Genomic DNA, 16,155 nt, shown 5'->3' with positions numbered 1-16,155 from the left:
ATGTGGCTCAGGATAGGAACAGATATTTGGGTCTTGAGGAGATAATAATAATGAATTTTGAGTTCCACAAAAGGAGAGGATTAGCTGAGCGACTATTAGCTTCTCAAGGAGAAGTCTGTTCCATGGAGTCAGTTAAAATCCCGCTCAAGAAAAGTTCAGACCTGATATAAAAATATCAGTTTCTATTTTGAAAAAATGTTCGACACGACACAGATTACAAAATTCAAGAAACAATTTTGGAACAGTGGTTTTGCTCGGTCTAGGATAAAGGGTTTGTATAAACAACGTAAATTTCATGTTCCTGATAACTATTCCGCAAAGAAATATTTCGGTTTCCGGGTAAAAGTTCCAAGTATTTGTAACCTTGGACTAAATGGGGGGTCACCAGCCAGCTTCAAGCTTCGGTCGATTTACCCCCATGGGTAATCCCTTGGTTCCCGCTGGATACAAGGCCGAGTGCTGACTGAGATAACCCACTTCTCTAATACAGAGTAGTAATTCCGCGAAGACGAATTTTTCTTCAGAAGCTGCTCACTTCGTCAAGAAATTACCCGCCTTTTATTCAACCATCAGAGCCACAGATAAATCCAGTCAACATCCTCTCATCCTATTTTATTAGGACTTTTTTTAATATTATCTTACTATATACAAATTGTGTTGGGCAAGGCCGTGGTCTAGGCAACACGGAGTTTTCCTCCGGGGGCTTCCCCGGTTTCTCCATTCACACACAGAAGAAGGCAATGGCAAACCACTTCTGGATCATCTGCCAAGAACGTATATGAACAGGTCCCAGTCCGAGAAAAGGATGGAAGGATCCTGTTCATATGGACCTGTCGTCAGACAGAACACTAAATAATAATAAGATGAGGTGGTCTAGCGGTTAGAACGCTGGCCTTGTAATCCTGGGGTCTCGGGTTCGAATTTATAACTTGTGTTGGGCAAGGCCGTGGTCTAGGCAACACGGAGTTTTCCTCCGTGGCATCCCAACAATTACTCCATTCACACACAGAAGAAGGCAATGGCAAACCACTTCTGGATCATCTGCCAAGAACGTATATGAACAGGTCCCAGTCCGAGAAAAGGATGGAAGGATCCTGTTCATATGGACCTGTCGTCAGACAGAACACTAAATAATAATAATAATACGTCTAGGTCGTCGAAGTGGTCTCTCGTCTCCACGTTTTCCGACAAGTGTTTTGTATGCATTCCTCATCTCTCCCACCAGTGCTTCGCCCCTCGTCCCCGATAAACGATCGCCATGAGGTACGTGCCTTCGGGTTGCGTCTTGGCACCATCTTGCTCTAAGCTACGAGCCGCTGCTGCGTTGGTGGGGGTGATACAGGTAGCTGAGCGATAGGTCGGCAGAGCCAGTGCAATGAGACCTTCATGACGGTGTGGACGACGGAGGAACGGGGTGTGGATATGAGGGTCCTGACATGTGGCTGCTTGTGTGTCCTGGTGTTTCTAGGATGGCTTCTGGTAATGGTCGAGGCAGGTCTGCAAATAGAGGGCAACGTTTGTGGCCAGAAGACATGCAAGACCAAGGAATACTGCAGCAACCACGACATGATGTGTCGACCCTGTGACGAAGTGTGCGAGATAACATCTAACAACTACCAGCAGAAGACTTGCGAGGACCAATGTCAAGGTGTGTTAGACTATAGACTTCCCACGTACATAAGTAGGGTTAATTTCGCTTCATTCCGAAATCAGCACGTTTTTCATTCAATATAACCCGTTCAGACAATTTTACGATGATCATAATGATGACAGATAAGGTAAAGTTGTTTCCAGTTATTAATTACCACGACATGAAGACGTAAAGTATAATGGAGATACGTATAGCTTAACACTTTCTTTATCTCGGTACTTTATGGAAGTAAGTCTCTAGCTTGACTTCCCATCCGTTTTAACCCAAAGGAAAGATTATTAAAAACGTAATAATAAAATTATTTCACTTCACAGAAAATTTAACAAAAAGATTATTAACATTTTAGGAACGAGTTGTGACTAAGAGCGACGGACAAAATATTAACATTGAAACAGTTGTTACAGAAAGGTGAGATGTGTGATAGATACGAAATAAAAATATATCAACGCATTTGCAGTTCAACAAAGATTTAGAATTACAATTCGATGAGATGACAGAATACAGTTAAAAGTATTTAAGCGATGTTACCACACTCTGTGAACTACCAGTAGAATCACTTGAACTAAAGGACGTGACACACGACTAGACAGACACTTGACTAGACCAGTGCCCATGCTATGGTAATTGCGCACAGCGGCCATCTTAACTTCTAGTTCCGGGCTGAGTGTAGGAAATTTTGTGGGCATATGTTTCGTTTATGTTTGTGATTCAAGGACTGTCTGTAATCTTCTAAAGTGTTTGCACGCACGCATATTAAATTAATATTCCTTTAATTACATCTCTTGCCGAATGAGATTTGTTTCCATTCCAAAATCTGTCTTCATGACGTGATACTTTAAGTACTGAGACATCGATACCTTTGGTATGTGTCATATTCTGGTTTTTTCGTGATAACAAGGCATTTTTCGCACATAAGGAGATCATTAACTGTAGAACGGAGACATTTTCTTCTGTTCTTTCACGAAATGACACCTTCGGCCATGATCAGACTAACAAGCCTACGTATATGTGCATCTGGTGACGTCACGAACACGTCATCATGTGCTCAACATTGAAGGATACGACTGAAAACGAAACCTTGTCGGTTTGTTCCGCTTGGCGGACGCGTACACGACAGTGTTTTTTTTTCTGAACACAGCGTGGCGAACTTAGACGTTCATTTTTTTTCACTAATAGTGTACACTAGGCGAAAAAATGACTCATAAACCCATATTTTTCATACTTTTTTTTAAAACTTTTATGTTTTCTAAGAGCACAAAAGTCAACAACTCTTCCGACTAAAAGACACAAAACCATCGGGTGAGTCCGTAATATGACGTACAGCTCAGAATAATATTAAAACGAATCTTCGGAAAGAAGAGGGTAATGAACTGAAATGTAATCTGCATCTTAAGTAAATAACCAACAAGAAAAATGAGTTATAGAAAATCACAAAGAACGCATCTTAAAATACGGATATTTTATCTTTACTGAATAAAAGTAAATTAAATTTAAACTATTTTATTCAGCGGCATTGAGACGGGATGACTTACAACCCTCTAAAGCCGAAGCTCGTCTAAATATTATTTAAGAAATCAGTCCGTACCGCAAAGAAAACACACCACTTCACCATTAGAACGAACTACTTTCCAACGTTGTTTAAGGAAACCCACAGATACAAAAAGCAGATATTCTGATTGTCATTGAATTATCATTTAGAGTTAAAATAATTTGGAAAGAAATTACTGATTTACAAGAGGCATAATTATTACGCTTATTTGGTCAGACAAATGTGGATTCTTAGTTGAAGTCTGAAGCTTTGTGACTATGGCGCGTCATAATACTTTGTCCATCGTCTAAATTACGAAGCGAAATACAAATTTGTTTCGGAAGCCCTATCTTTTTCCATCTTCAGGTAAAAAACTAAAGAATAGAAACTATATAACTGTTTGTCCCCCCCGAAGACGGAGGAAAATCCAGCTTCCGAAACGTATTTGTATTTCTATTTGTAATTTAGACAATTAACAAAGAAAAATAATAATTGAAAGTGTTCAAGAGCGCTTATGTTAACTGTTTTGTATTTCCGTGTCAACTTTACGCCCTTCTAGCAAGACGCCTTCGATATTTATTAAACATTTGTCTAAACATCTTAACAGACACGTTTTGTGTGGTTATATCATGCAAATTTCTTCCTAGAAGTAAACATATTTTGTTCAGTCAAATGCACAACACTTTTCAAATAACGGCACATTGTATGACTCACTGACAGAGAAAGTATTGCTCGAGGCGTATCGGGAAGGAACAGCATGTGCGCTAGTGTTTTGTCTGTCTCATCGACCGTACCAAATTAGTAATTCTAACAGCCACAAGAGCTCGCCACTGGACCCTATCGCGTTCCGGCTGAATCCAGTACACATCTTCACACTCTGCTTCTCACGCAATTTCAGCGATTATTCCATACACCTGTGCCACAACTCGTCTCTTTAATTGATATTAGTGGCATCCTTCACCACCCCTTCTCAGCCATCCACGTGTCCATTATTCAAGAAGTTTCCCCGACAAAAATTCTGTATGCATTCTTTGTATCATTCATCCTCGCCACCGGCTTAACCTATCACAGAGTCTTAACATTTCATTGCACGATTAATCGACTAATCGGATTATTATTACAGTAAATATCCGTCAGTGATAGAAATTTAAGTGGAAAGATGATTATCTCCAACATGGACTAACTTTTCTAACCTCACTTTTCAAGCGAGTTCCTTGCAAACTTAATTCATAAACTGTGACGCGGATCACATTACATTCCAAAATTACTTCAGTCAGAATTCAGACACCAAATTTAATCAAAATCAGTTCAGTGGTTTTAGAATTTTAAACACGAACACCTCGTGTCACGAAATCAATAAATAAATACTGAAGCCAATTAGAGAGATCGTCAAGAGTTCAGTTATCAAAACTGCCGCGCAGGTGGCACGACTGTCTGCACGCAGACCGAATTCCTCAACGCTGCTTCTAGGGGACAGCGATGGATGAGTCAGCCGACAAATAAAGAGTGAACAAGGAAGGGGCGGTCGGATTTCCCCACCTGACACACAAATACGTCGACTTTTCGCAGACTGCGGGCTACTTATTGTCTTCTGTGTTTGGCCTTAAAGCCTAAGACGACGACGATGATAATTACAAGTTGTGAAATATACACACAGCTTTCGGCAGAATCAAGATTTTTAAACTTTCTAAATGCTGATATTCTCCGGCTAGGGATCCCCATCTGGAGATTCCCCACCGTCACTTCGGACTACAGAAAACACGCGTTGATCGACATATTTTTGGTCAATTTTAAACTGCTGTTTAAACATTTTTCGTAACCCCCACATAATATAAAATTTTATGAACTGGGCGCACAGACGGACGGACGGACTGAATGGTTTTTATAAGCGCTCAGTAGGAATGCGAACTACGTCTAACAAGCCTGAAGTGTTCACACGGTGACAGTCTCCTTCCCTATTTCTGATTCATACCTATATTTATCTGTCTCTTGCATTCCTTCGCTCCTTTTTGTGTTCATTAAATAACTCGGCAACTTAGGTCCTTGGTATAAAAATAAGACACACCAACAAATATCGAGCTAAAAAATATTCGAATCTCTTTGTTTGGTGCTCGAAGACTTAGCCCTTTCTTGCTTCAAGTTAGTTTCAACACGCATATCGATATTACCTTACGTCGATCCAAGTTAGTCACGCAATCCTATTAGCTAGACTCTTCTGTTGTCAGCTCCGCGTCCAAATCAAGGACACAACGAAGTTAGCACAACAAGACAACCCCCCACCCCCTCCCCCAAATATGTCATGTATTGAAATCCACTAAAATTTTTCCATACAGACGATGTATTAACAGATGGCGAAACATATGAAAGCATCCATTGATTTACATTTGAACAAGACTACGTAAGTCAAATTGAGGTTCTTTAAAACGTCTTAATATAAGAAAATAAATTACAATTGGCCTACGCAAAATATTGGCTACTTAAAATGGGTTTTGATAATCCTGAAAAAAAAACATTGTCTCTTAGCCGCTTTTTTAAACCAATGTTTTCAACTGCAGTTTAAATGTGTCTCGAAATGTTAATAGGCAAGATAACTCGAAGAGAAGTTTATGAGCGGGAAATTGTCGTGACAGGAAGCAATCAGAAATGGATTCGTGGGTACAAACAAACAAACAAAGCTCTTGTAAACAATAGAAACTCAGAACAGCAACTGAATTTCTCCTCAAAATCTCGCGATTTGCGTTCGTAATTTTTATGTGAAGAGGACGAGTGTATATTCCATTTCCAAACTCGTAACAAACGTTTTATAATTATCTAGTACACTATAAAATAAAATATTAACAATTCTAGGTGTACCTTTATGTAACCCCTACTTTTTTTCTGATGTCAGAAGTGAAATAACATTCTTATAAATTTTCTCTATTTCTGCAGGACGAAATTCCTCAAAACTGAATTGTCTGCGTCATTCTAGAACAAAGCATCCCCCGAAGATAGCTGGCCGTGTAGTCTGGTAGAAGTTTACGGACGTTTCAGAGGTCCTTGCTGCCCCTGATGCTGGAGGAAGCAATGACCTCTGAAACGTCGGTAAACTTCTACGAGACTACACGGCGCAACAAACCAGAAGACGGCCATCTTGAGACTCACTGCTGTGAAAACCTCAGATCCTACACACGAGCCATCCACTCACTGTTCCCCACTGCGCATGCGCGAAACATTTTCGAACTCTAATTCATTATCCATATTCGTAACATTTCTAAAACTTGGTAGTGTAACACGAAACAATATTAAAAGGTTCACTCTGAGGAGTACACTGACACCCCAAAGGCGTTATTCAAGGTAGTTATTGCACCGTGATCCGATTTAACTGTTCAGCAACAAACGAAAATGTCCTTAGGTCATTCTTGCACTAATGCGATCCGATGTTCCGCAAAGGTGGTTTGATAAAGCGACAACAGAGGTCGGCTAAAACGTTCTCTGTCATCTTCATTGTAACACTTCATTTCAGACGACATCTGAACGCTTTATTTTTTATTAATGTTTCCAAGGGCAATATAAACTGTCATTTATTCCACCGTGGACAGTTGGCATTCCTGTGCCTCCAAGCCAAATAGAGTTTTCCACTTTCAGAAGTTATCATCACATTAAGACAATCGCTACAAAAATGTCACGTGCAGTTTTTTTTTAACATTTTTTTTCTTTTATAAAAAAAGAGAGAACGTTTTGTTTGAGGAACCTGTATCTTCAGACACATTGAACTGTTTTTATTTTTACAGCGTGTTAAAATGCGTCTGTCCATAACCTCAATCATGATATTAATCACATAGCAGCTTCTGGAAAATGCATTTTAAATTAATAAACTCCTACGTTAGAATCTTCTACATGTTCGCTGATCCTAGAGCGGTCGTAATGTAGTTCCAATATGATGTCTTCTAAATGTTTTTGTAATGATCGCGATAAGTTACCATTTACATCAATAATTTTCATTATTCCATTATGTCCGCCACGCTGGCCTTGTAATCCTGGGGTCTCGGGTTCGATTACCGGCGGTGCCCGAATTTATAACTTGTGTTGGGCAAGGCCGTGGTCTAGGCAACACGGAGCTTTCCTCCGTGGCATCCCAACAATTACTCCATTCACACACAGAAGAAGGCAATGGCAAACCACTTCTGGATCATCTGCCAAGAACGTATATGAACAGGTCCCAGTCCGAGAAAAGGATGGAAGGATCCTGTTCATATGGACCTGTCGTCAGACAGAACACTAAATAATAATAATAATTCCATATAATTTAGACAATTAAAAATTTGACAGTAACTGGTCATTTTACGATACATTGTGAGCTGAAGAAATTTTAGGGGCAGATTCTGATCAGATTGTAGAAAAATGTGTGTTTCCTGGCAGAAGGAAGCGATGCGTGTTCAACAAGTAACAATGGTGGTTTATTACGTTTTTGGTGCAGCTGTACTACGCAGAATTACATGTTACCTAGAATCATGGAATAAATTACAGTTCTTCAGCGTTGGCGACCTTTTAGTGTGGTTTACCATGCTTCAGCAGTACAAGATACAAGGACTCGCTCCACAATGCTTGTCAGAACCCCCTGTGGTGGCCCCACCTAACACTTTACACGCCCCTCACGACAATAACATTGACTGTAGACACAATCTTTGATGTGCAGACACACTTACTGAACACAGCCGAAACATGACGCTTGTAATTTTGTTAAATATTCAACACATCGAAAAATATTTAAACGTGGAAGTTATTTTGAGATCTGTATTTTACGTCATTTTATAATCTGAGTTGTTTTCGAGAAAATCGATAAATCGATAAAATCGAATTTGTGTTCTATGTCGATCGAGAGTTATATCGATCTGTCAGTAGCTAGCCCTTCCTGAGAATGTAATCTCGCTGATCTAGTCACGAGATTTCTCGCATTTTACGGAACCCGAGTGTAGTACATAATTTCCCACAATATTTATTTTGGATTCATCTTAATGTGTCCATACTGTATATAAAATGGCCAACAGACCGTCCGTCTGTACGTATTTAAATTTTTCTCTCGTATGGTTAGAACGGATTTTCATGAAATATGATATCGGGGGAGTTTCACTACGATTCGGCCATGTTTGTATCATTTATAAGATGGTAAAGTTTCGTCATATTGTGATATAATAAGTATATATTAAATCTTGTCCGTCTAATCACAATAAATTCTTATTAAATATTAAAATATTACAATAATTAACATTTAAAATATTTAAAATATTAAATGATGTTCTTTATCGAAATATTCGATTTACATTAGACCATGGAATAAAAATCTGAAAAAGAACATCATTTGATATCTGGTAAAAAACTGATAAAAATGTACGCTGGCATAATGTATGAAAATTGTATTTGAAATTATTTATCGTTTTGAAGCTTTATATAATTATATACACCTGAGGATGGTTCTTTTAGGAACTGAAACATGAAAAATGATGGTCTAATGTAAATCGAATATTTCGATAAAGAACATCATTTAATATTTTAAATATTTTAAATGTTAATTATTGTAATATTTTAATATTTAATAAGAATTTATTGTGATTAGACGGACAAGATTAATATATACTTTGTATCATTTGTTCATCTATTAAACCGCACTCACCAACAAATATAAATCAGACAACTTTTAGTACGGAATTCTCAATTCCAAAATTTAATCGGAATCCACGAGCCAATTTTGAGTAAAACCACGCGTATCATAGAAACACGACTTTCCCATTATTCGTTAACGTAATTCGTGTATTTGTTCAAAGCGGACGCCGTTAACTGGTTCTGAACACGCTGCCCTATTCTACTGTTATCATGTTTGCCTACTCGCCGTGCGACACGGCTGAGGTAACCCAGCTTTGTTACCCAATCAGAACGTAACTCAAATCCAGACTGAAAATGACGTGTACAGATAGTAGCGATATCTCTGTGTTTACTACACAAACAAAACTCCACTGTTCCACTACGTGTACAGTACACTGTAGGATTTCTGCAACAGTTCACATCGCATGAATTTCAGACTGTAAATGTCCTTGACTGCGTAGACCACACGTAGAAGTCATCTTGTCTCTCGTGATCCCGAAGCAATCAGCCTTTCTGTACGAGACATGTAGGCACACGAGTTTATCAGTAGAAACGACGAAAGATGAACAAATTTGGTTATTCTGAGAAAGATTACCAGTGCCGTTGAGATGGACAGGCAGGGTTGAAAGTTAATAAACCTTGTTATCACTTGTTAAATCTGCAGGGGCTCATTTGGATCGAACCACAAATAAATCTCCACTTATGATCTCCACATGGTTGGTCAATGGAGCATTCTGATAACTTTATTAACCCTTCGAAGCCGAAGGTCGTCTAAATAACATTTAAGAATTCAGTCCGTACCGCGAAGAAAACACCACACTTCACCATTACAAAGATCACGTGGTTAACGTTGTTTAAGGAAATAAAAGGCTAATAGAGACGTACGTTCCACGTATCGAGTTAGATCGGTGCTTGCAAAATGTCGACCGCGCGTAGAAGTAACTGCAGGGAAAATATTGTAAGGAATACGTGAGAACCGAGGTGCTGAGTTTTCAAAATTGAAATTGCTTAATTTCTACGCTACATTTATGAAATATAAACCCCACGGATATCATTTCACATGTTGCTATTTATGAACTGGAATTATCGATTTATACTGACTAACCCCAGTAGACTGTAAGGTAGGAAAGTGTGGTACTTACGCATGAATGAGTGGAGGTCCGGCGCACGACTGAATAGCTCCAAGCGAATTACTTAAAGACGGACAAGATTGGAACTTATAGTTTAATTTGTTCCACTAGAGGGCAGAATTCTTTCCTTACCTCAGGGCTTCCATATTTGGTTACACTTAATAATGTTGGTGTTGGTAGCCCTTAGTGTATTAATGTTTTGCGTAATTATACAATTTATACAATAACTTGTTTGTTTGCTATATTGATTGTATTTGTCTCCAGCACATTATAATTCAGAATTGAATTATTATTGTTCTTACAACTAAATTTTCGTCTTTCAAGTAGCCTAATTTTATAAAATTTTGTAGATATTTATAGGTTTCAGTTTCAAACATAACCTTCATAATCCCTTTGATATAACAACCTAACAATGCTATGATTAGTTCCATTTTGCAAAATTAACTGCCTTATCTCTCTTTATTCCAATTAATTTCGGAACATTAATTATTTAGATTTCCCTTTGAGTGATTTATGAAGTTTTGAACCAAAAACGAGCGTGTGAATTACAGCGAATAATAAAAATCCCAGTGTGTACAGACGTGAGTTTGAGCCCTGTCTGAGAAGTACAGATGTTCACATGAGGTTGCCTTCCGCACAGCAATACACGCCAAATTTCATCCAAATCCGTCTAGTGCAGTTCCTTCAGAGAACACGCAGTGATATTAAAGAATCCAGTCCGTCCCTCAAAGAAAACACATTACATCTCGTATGATCTAAGGCCTTCACGACGATTAAATATAATAAATTCCATTTATAAAATCGTTTAGTTGATGATAATTATGGAAATAATTGGTTTTTATCTCAGAAACATAAGAAACCTATAAATATAATCTGTGAGAAAGATACATAATGTTTAAAGTAGTGGTACGTATAGTTACCATTTTACTTTAAAGGGTTAACCACACAGCTCGCAGACTTTAGATATTGACAAAGTCCATGGTGAAGGATTTTCTATAAAAAGTGTATAGTTGCTCAGCCGGTCATGAAATTCTTCGCTTGTGAGGTTCATTACCGTATTCTCAAAAGCCCATCACTGCACGATACCCTGAGGTAGTCCTTGAGTGCGTTTCCTTGAATTTGTCAGACGCATGTACTACCGTGCGTCTGTTTAAATTTTTCGCATCTCGCATGCCATTTTAGAATCATGTATTTATGTGATATATTTTATTATCTTATTATTTTTTAAGGTTACGTTACGCAAATCCAAATTAGAAAACGCCAAAAGGCCTAATTCGTAAAAGATGGAAAATAAGTTATCCTTTTCCTCAGCGTAATCGAAGGCTGAAGACGTTTACGTAGATGACAGGATAATATTAAAATTGTGTTCAATAAGGCATGAGAAAATAAACTGAATTCGCTATCTGACTCATGATAGGATCGGTGGCAGACCTTCTGGACACAGCAATAAACCTCCTGGTAATTTATTGACGAGCTGAGCGACTGTTAGCTTACGGAGTGTGTTATTTGACAAAAACATCGAGCAGGGACGCGCCTTGTTACAACGAGACACCTCGGATTTCCCTTAGCACCTGCAAATAGGCCACGACCGTCTTCTACCAAATTATTATATACACACACATACCATTCATGAACATCTTCCATTCCATTTCCCCCTCTCCTTCGTATTATGCTTAAATCATCTTTCTCATTTGTTTCAGTATATATATACGACCATCGATATGTGATGAGGGAGGACCAAGTTGGAGGGGAGGACCTCAGAAGTGAGTACACGCACGCACCGTACAAGTACAGGAGCTTCGCAATTTGTTGATTCCTAACCCCACCTGTGTGTGACGTAGCAGGCCCCAGCTCGGGCGGTAAAGGTTGCTAATTCTACATTTGAACTCAAAAATTGGTAATGGGGTATGCATTGAAGTGAGAATTTAAATTAAATTTGGAATGCCATTGTTGAAAAAAAAAATTGTGATTGTTGAATCTGGGATATTCGTGATATCTTTCTATTTTTGGATAATCAGTAACAATGTGGCTTAAAATCGCCAAGATTATGACGCCATTGAGTATAATTTTCTGTGCATGATCGTCACTAGCCTAACCTCACCTAACCTAACATAACCCAACCTAACCTAACCTAACCTAACCTAACATAACCCAACCTAACCTAAGCTAACCTAACGTAACCTAGCCTAACCTAGCATAACCTAACCTAACCTAGCATAACCTAACCTAAACTAACCTAACCCAACCCAACCTAACCTAACCTAACCCAACCTAACCTAACCCAGAACGTAAACTGGAAACAAAAATGCAACACCACGTTGATTTCAGACTTCCAAGCCACACGTTCGTCTTAATCAATGCCTAAAATACACTTCATACCTCAAACAAAACACGCGACATGTCCATTACAAACAAAAATTTGTCGATTGTGTTTATTACGAGAATCAAACGAAACCCCAAAAGTATCCCATACTCGGTGGGTAAAATACAAAGTTAAAGTTTTTAAAGGGTTACGATGCAATATGGTTTCCAGCAAACTCAATTTTGATTAATTACGTCGACGAAGACCCATTCAAAGACGTGACAACAGTAGATTAGTTTCAAGAAATGTTTGCTATCATTCAGTTTAAAATCATTTGTCCTCTCATCTCATCAAAAAATCTAAAATTTAAAATACACGAATGTGTAATTTTTCCAGTTGTGCTGTATGGGTGCCAAACTCGGTCTTTAACTTTAAGGGATGAACACAGATTGAGGGTTTTTGAGAACAGGGTGTTTAAGATATTTGGACCTAAGAGGGAGGAAGATGGATCATGGAGAAATTTCCATAATGATAAGCAAACTGGATGCAGCTGGCTCAGGAAAGGGTCCGGTGGCAGGCTTTTGTAAGCACTGTGATGAACCTTCGGGCTCCATAAGGAAAGTGGGCTATTGTTTGACAAGCTGAGTTTTCGATCGACTTTGCAAAGAATTTCCTAAAGTAATATTCAGTGTGTAACAGTAAGTTTGGGGCCGATTAGTCACACGAAACACATGTTTGCAGGTGAAATGACACACTTGAAGGTTATGGTGATTCTAACGTTCGTCGTGTCGATGTTGGTCCTCCTGACATTGGCTTCCTCGCTGGTTCTGTTCTTGTGGCACAGAAAGAGACGGAACACGCGGCCTTCGCTCCATTTGCAGGTAAAATATCTAAACGTTCCACTACCAAGACCGATAACCTACTACCAGATTTCTCCTCATATCATTTGTACTCAGCAGCATATTAAATATAACAATTTCCGAGGAGGACTTACTACACTTTTCCCCTCTAAATTCTTCATTCAAAATGGCGAGATGTAAGCGAAGTGATGAGGAAAATTATATTTTGTTGTGTTTTACAGTCAAATGGGACCAAGAACGGTAAGGCGGATGCGCTGAAGCTGGACATGTCTGTGGTTGTGCCGCCCCCAAGCACCAATACCGCGCCGCCCCCAGTAACGCCAGCCACGACGTCCACCCCTCTGAGTTCGCGCCCTCGTTACCCTAAGGAAGATCCGACGTTGGAGTACGGGGCTTACGACAATCCGGGTTTGGCGCCGTCGCCAGTGTTCGAGGACAATCAGGCTGAGACGACGCCAGTCTCGAGGCGTCAGGAGAGTTCCTTCTAGTAACTGAAGACACGGTGAGGCTAGGGGAATCTTGAAATGCCACACTTTCCGAAGGAACGCCTTGGACATACGATGTTCCTCAATTGGACGACTTCATGAAGACAAAACGTGCGTGAGACAAAGAAATCGCGCAGTCACGGACGACTACTGGACCTGATTACGTCACAGTTCCCTCGTAATTACGTGAGATATTTTTTAGTAAACAACGCACAGACGATATTTCATGAGTTCCCCTGTTTTTGAAGCGACTCCTGGAGACATTTTCGTTGTTTTTTATTTTCAAGGTTAGTGGCAGTCGGAGGTTCCCACGTTCTAACTCGGTCGATGCCACTCGTCAGTGTAAGAAAATTCTCATCTGAAGACAGGAGCAAAACCAGCTGCCGAAACGTGTATATGTATCATATCTCCGACGGCGAGTCTCAAAATCCATCAAAAACTATTGTGTAAACCACTTACAGTCAAAGACGTGGTAATTCTTGTGACATTTAAAGTTTCAGTGGGATTTGCAATAAATACGAGACTGAAGTTTCGGTTTAAAAAATATTCCGTCCATTTAAGTGATCAGTATTGGGACTGGTGATATATATACGAGTAACTATGTATATTTGCTCATGTGACCGCGTTGCTATGCCCAGTCACACAGCAGGTTTGAGGCAGTCCACGTGTTTGAGCCTAAGCAGACAGTTTGAAGGTGGTATTGAAACCTACCGGAAGTCCCTTCGTGTTCCCTGACCAGTGGTAAATAAATATACGTATTACTGCTCTCTGAGCGGAAGACTAACTCGACCTTCAAACAGAAATACCCATCCGCGCATGCGCACAGCCGTTCTAATACGCGGTGGAGAAACATCGGCTAACTTTCAGTTCTCCCTTGGCTTTCTAGCTTAGTGTTTCTTTTCGGTCTTGTGCTTGTAGTAATTCACAATTTATAGATAATTTACTTTTTAAGTCAGGTCACTTGTAACATACCCAATAATCACGTATCAACAGTGAGAATATTTTCAGTGAGGGACGATGTTTTTAGGACGACATTCAACATGACGTCACTGCTTCAAGGTCGAGTCTATTTTTCCGGTCAGACAGTACTGTGAACAGATTTGTTCATTTAAAGATTATTTAACAACTCTATATCATCTGCACTGGTTGTTTAAGTTCGCTGTGAACGCTTAACTGGAAACGATGTAGAATAAAACAGTCCTTTCGCGTTTTAAAATGTTCCAGAAGTGGCCTAGACGAAGATCAGGGCATCGCAGAATACCTCGGCTAGGATATCCGGCTTCCGGGCCGAAAGTCTAACCCGGGACCTACCGAATGTAGGAAGCAGGATTACCAACCACGACGCCGTCTATCTGATGCGTGATGTGTTAATAGATCTTCGTACACCCGTACTAAGAGACTGTTCCCGGCAAAGTTACGATAAACACCATAAAAAAGCTCGGCCAATAAGGTTCAAGTATTCTATTCAGTCGTTAGAACTCGCCTTTCCCCTCTCTCCGTCGTCGGGATGACTACGGGAATCTTCTAACGTCACGCGGGGTTGTCAGTAGCCTAAGAAACGTAACATTCAGTGTTAAGAGTACAGAAATTCTATTCCGGAAAGACTCATCTCTCTCCTGGGCTATTAACCCTTCAAAGCAAAGCAGGCAAAGGAATTAGATATTACAGCTTAAGGGGAAAAAAAATCTGTCCCTGCCTAGAATCGAATCTCGGTCGTATAGCCAGCGATGTCACTATACTGAGCTACAGCAGCTTAAAGTTTAACAACTCTGTATTTATGGGCTTAAAGGATTCTCTCTGAGGTACGGACCGAATTTTTTTTTTAAATATTGTTTAGACGAACTTTGTTCAAAGCGTTAAGGATTTGTAGAGAAATCTTTTATCTTACTGTTCAGTTTATGTAATTAACCCTTTGAAGCCGAAGATCGTCTGAATATTATTTATGAATTCAGTCCGTACCGCGAAGAAAACACTACACCTCACCATTACGAAAATCAGCTGGTTAACCCTTTGAAGCCGAAGCTCGTCTTCATAATATTTACGAATCCAGACCGTACCGCGAAGAAAACACTTCACTTAACCATTAGAAGTCGAATCAGGCGGTACCACATAAGATTTAACAAAAGAACATCCCGGGCAAAGCCTTAAAGTGAAGTAATAGCCCCGTTCATAGCAAAATCTCTCCTTGGATGATCGGATGAGAGCCTAAGGCCGAACACGTGGACTAAGGTTTCTTGCCCCACACATTCCATGCACACACAAGTTGTTACATTATTATTATTATTATTATTATTAATATTATTATTGTGTTTGCAATAAAGGTTTCTTAAAAACACTAAATATTGGTTTTTATACAAGATCAGCTGTTGGTTGGTTTTGCAAGTACACGGTTTTAACCCCAGCACAGAGCGACGATGTAAGTTTATCGTAATACTTTAGCTAATTAGTTTATTCTGTGGAAGAGGTGAGACCGTCTACGACTACCTTCGCTTGTTTTATAGTATCTTTAATTCTTTATAAAAAAAATTCCATTTTCACGAATAATCTAAGCACCTGAAATAGCGTCCTTTTATAAACATA

The 16,155-nt window shown here is 39.4% G+C and overlaps 1 protein-coding gene across 1 annotated transcript; it reads left to right on the top strand.

Moving 5' to 3' along the window:
- Positions 1–1,353: 1,353 nt before the first annotated feature.
- On the top strand, positions 1,354–15,915 carry grnd (grindelwald). The gene is made up of 4 exons (XM_022078933.2): positions 1,354–1,648; positions 11,629–11,691; positions 12,972–13,111; positions 13,312–15,915. The coding sequence occupies exons 1-4, from the start codon at positions 1,387–1,389 to the stop codon at positions 13,576–13,578; spliced, it is 732 nt and encodes a 243-aa protein (XP_021934625.1). The 5' UTR covers positions 1,354–1,386; the 3' UTR covers positions 13,579–15,915.
- The last annotated feature ends 240 nt before the right edge of the window (positions 15,916–16,155 follow it).

The sequence above is a fragment of the Zootermopsis nevadensis genome, unplaced genomic scaffold, assembly GCF_977971745.1.
Source record: "Zootermopsis nevadensis isolate Lab colony 2312 unplaced genomic scaffold, Znev_1.0 Znev_ptg000016l, whole genome shotgun sequence".
Classification (NCBI taxonomy): Eukaryota; Metazoa; Arthropoda; class Insecta; order Blattodea; family Termopsidae; genus Zootermopsis; species Zootermopsis nevadensis.
Note: the sequence above shows the minus strand (reverse complement) of the source record. Positions and strands in the feature narration are given on the sequence as shown.

Coding starts and splice junctions, on each gene's coding strand:
- grnd (XM_022078933.2), top strand. CDS start 1,387: ATGACGGTGTGGACGACGGAGGAACGGGGTGTGGATATGAGGGTCCTG. Junction 1,649..11,628: donor TTGCGAGGACCAATGTCAAG/GTGTGTTAGACT, acceptor CATTTGTTTCAG/TATATATATACGACCATCGA. Junction 11,692..12,971: donor TGGAGGGGAGGACCTCAGAA/GTGAGTACACGC, acceptor ACATGTTTGCAG/GTGAAATGACACACTTGAAG.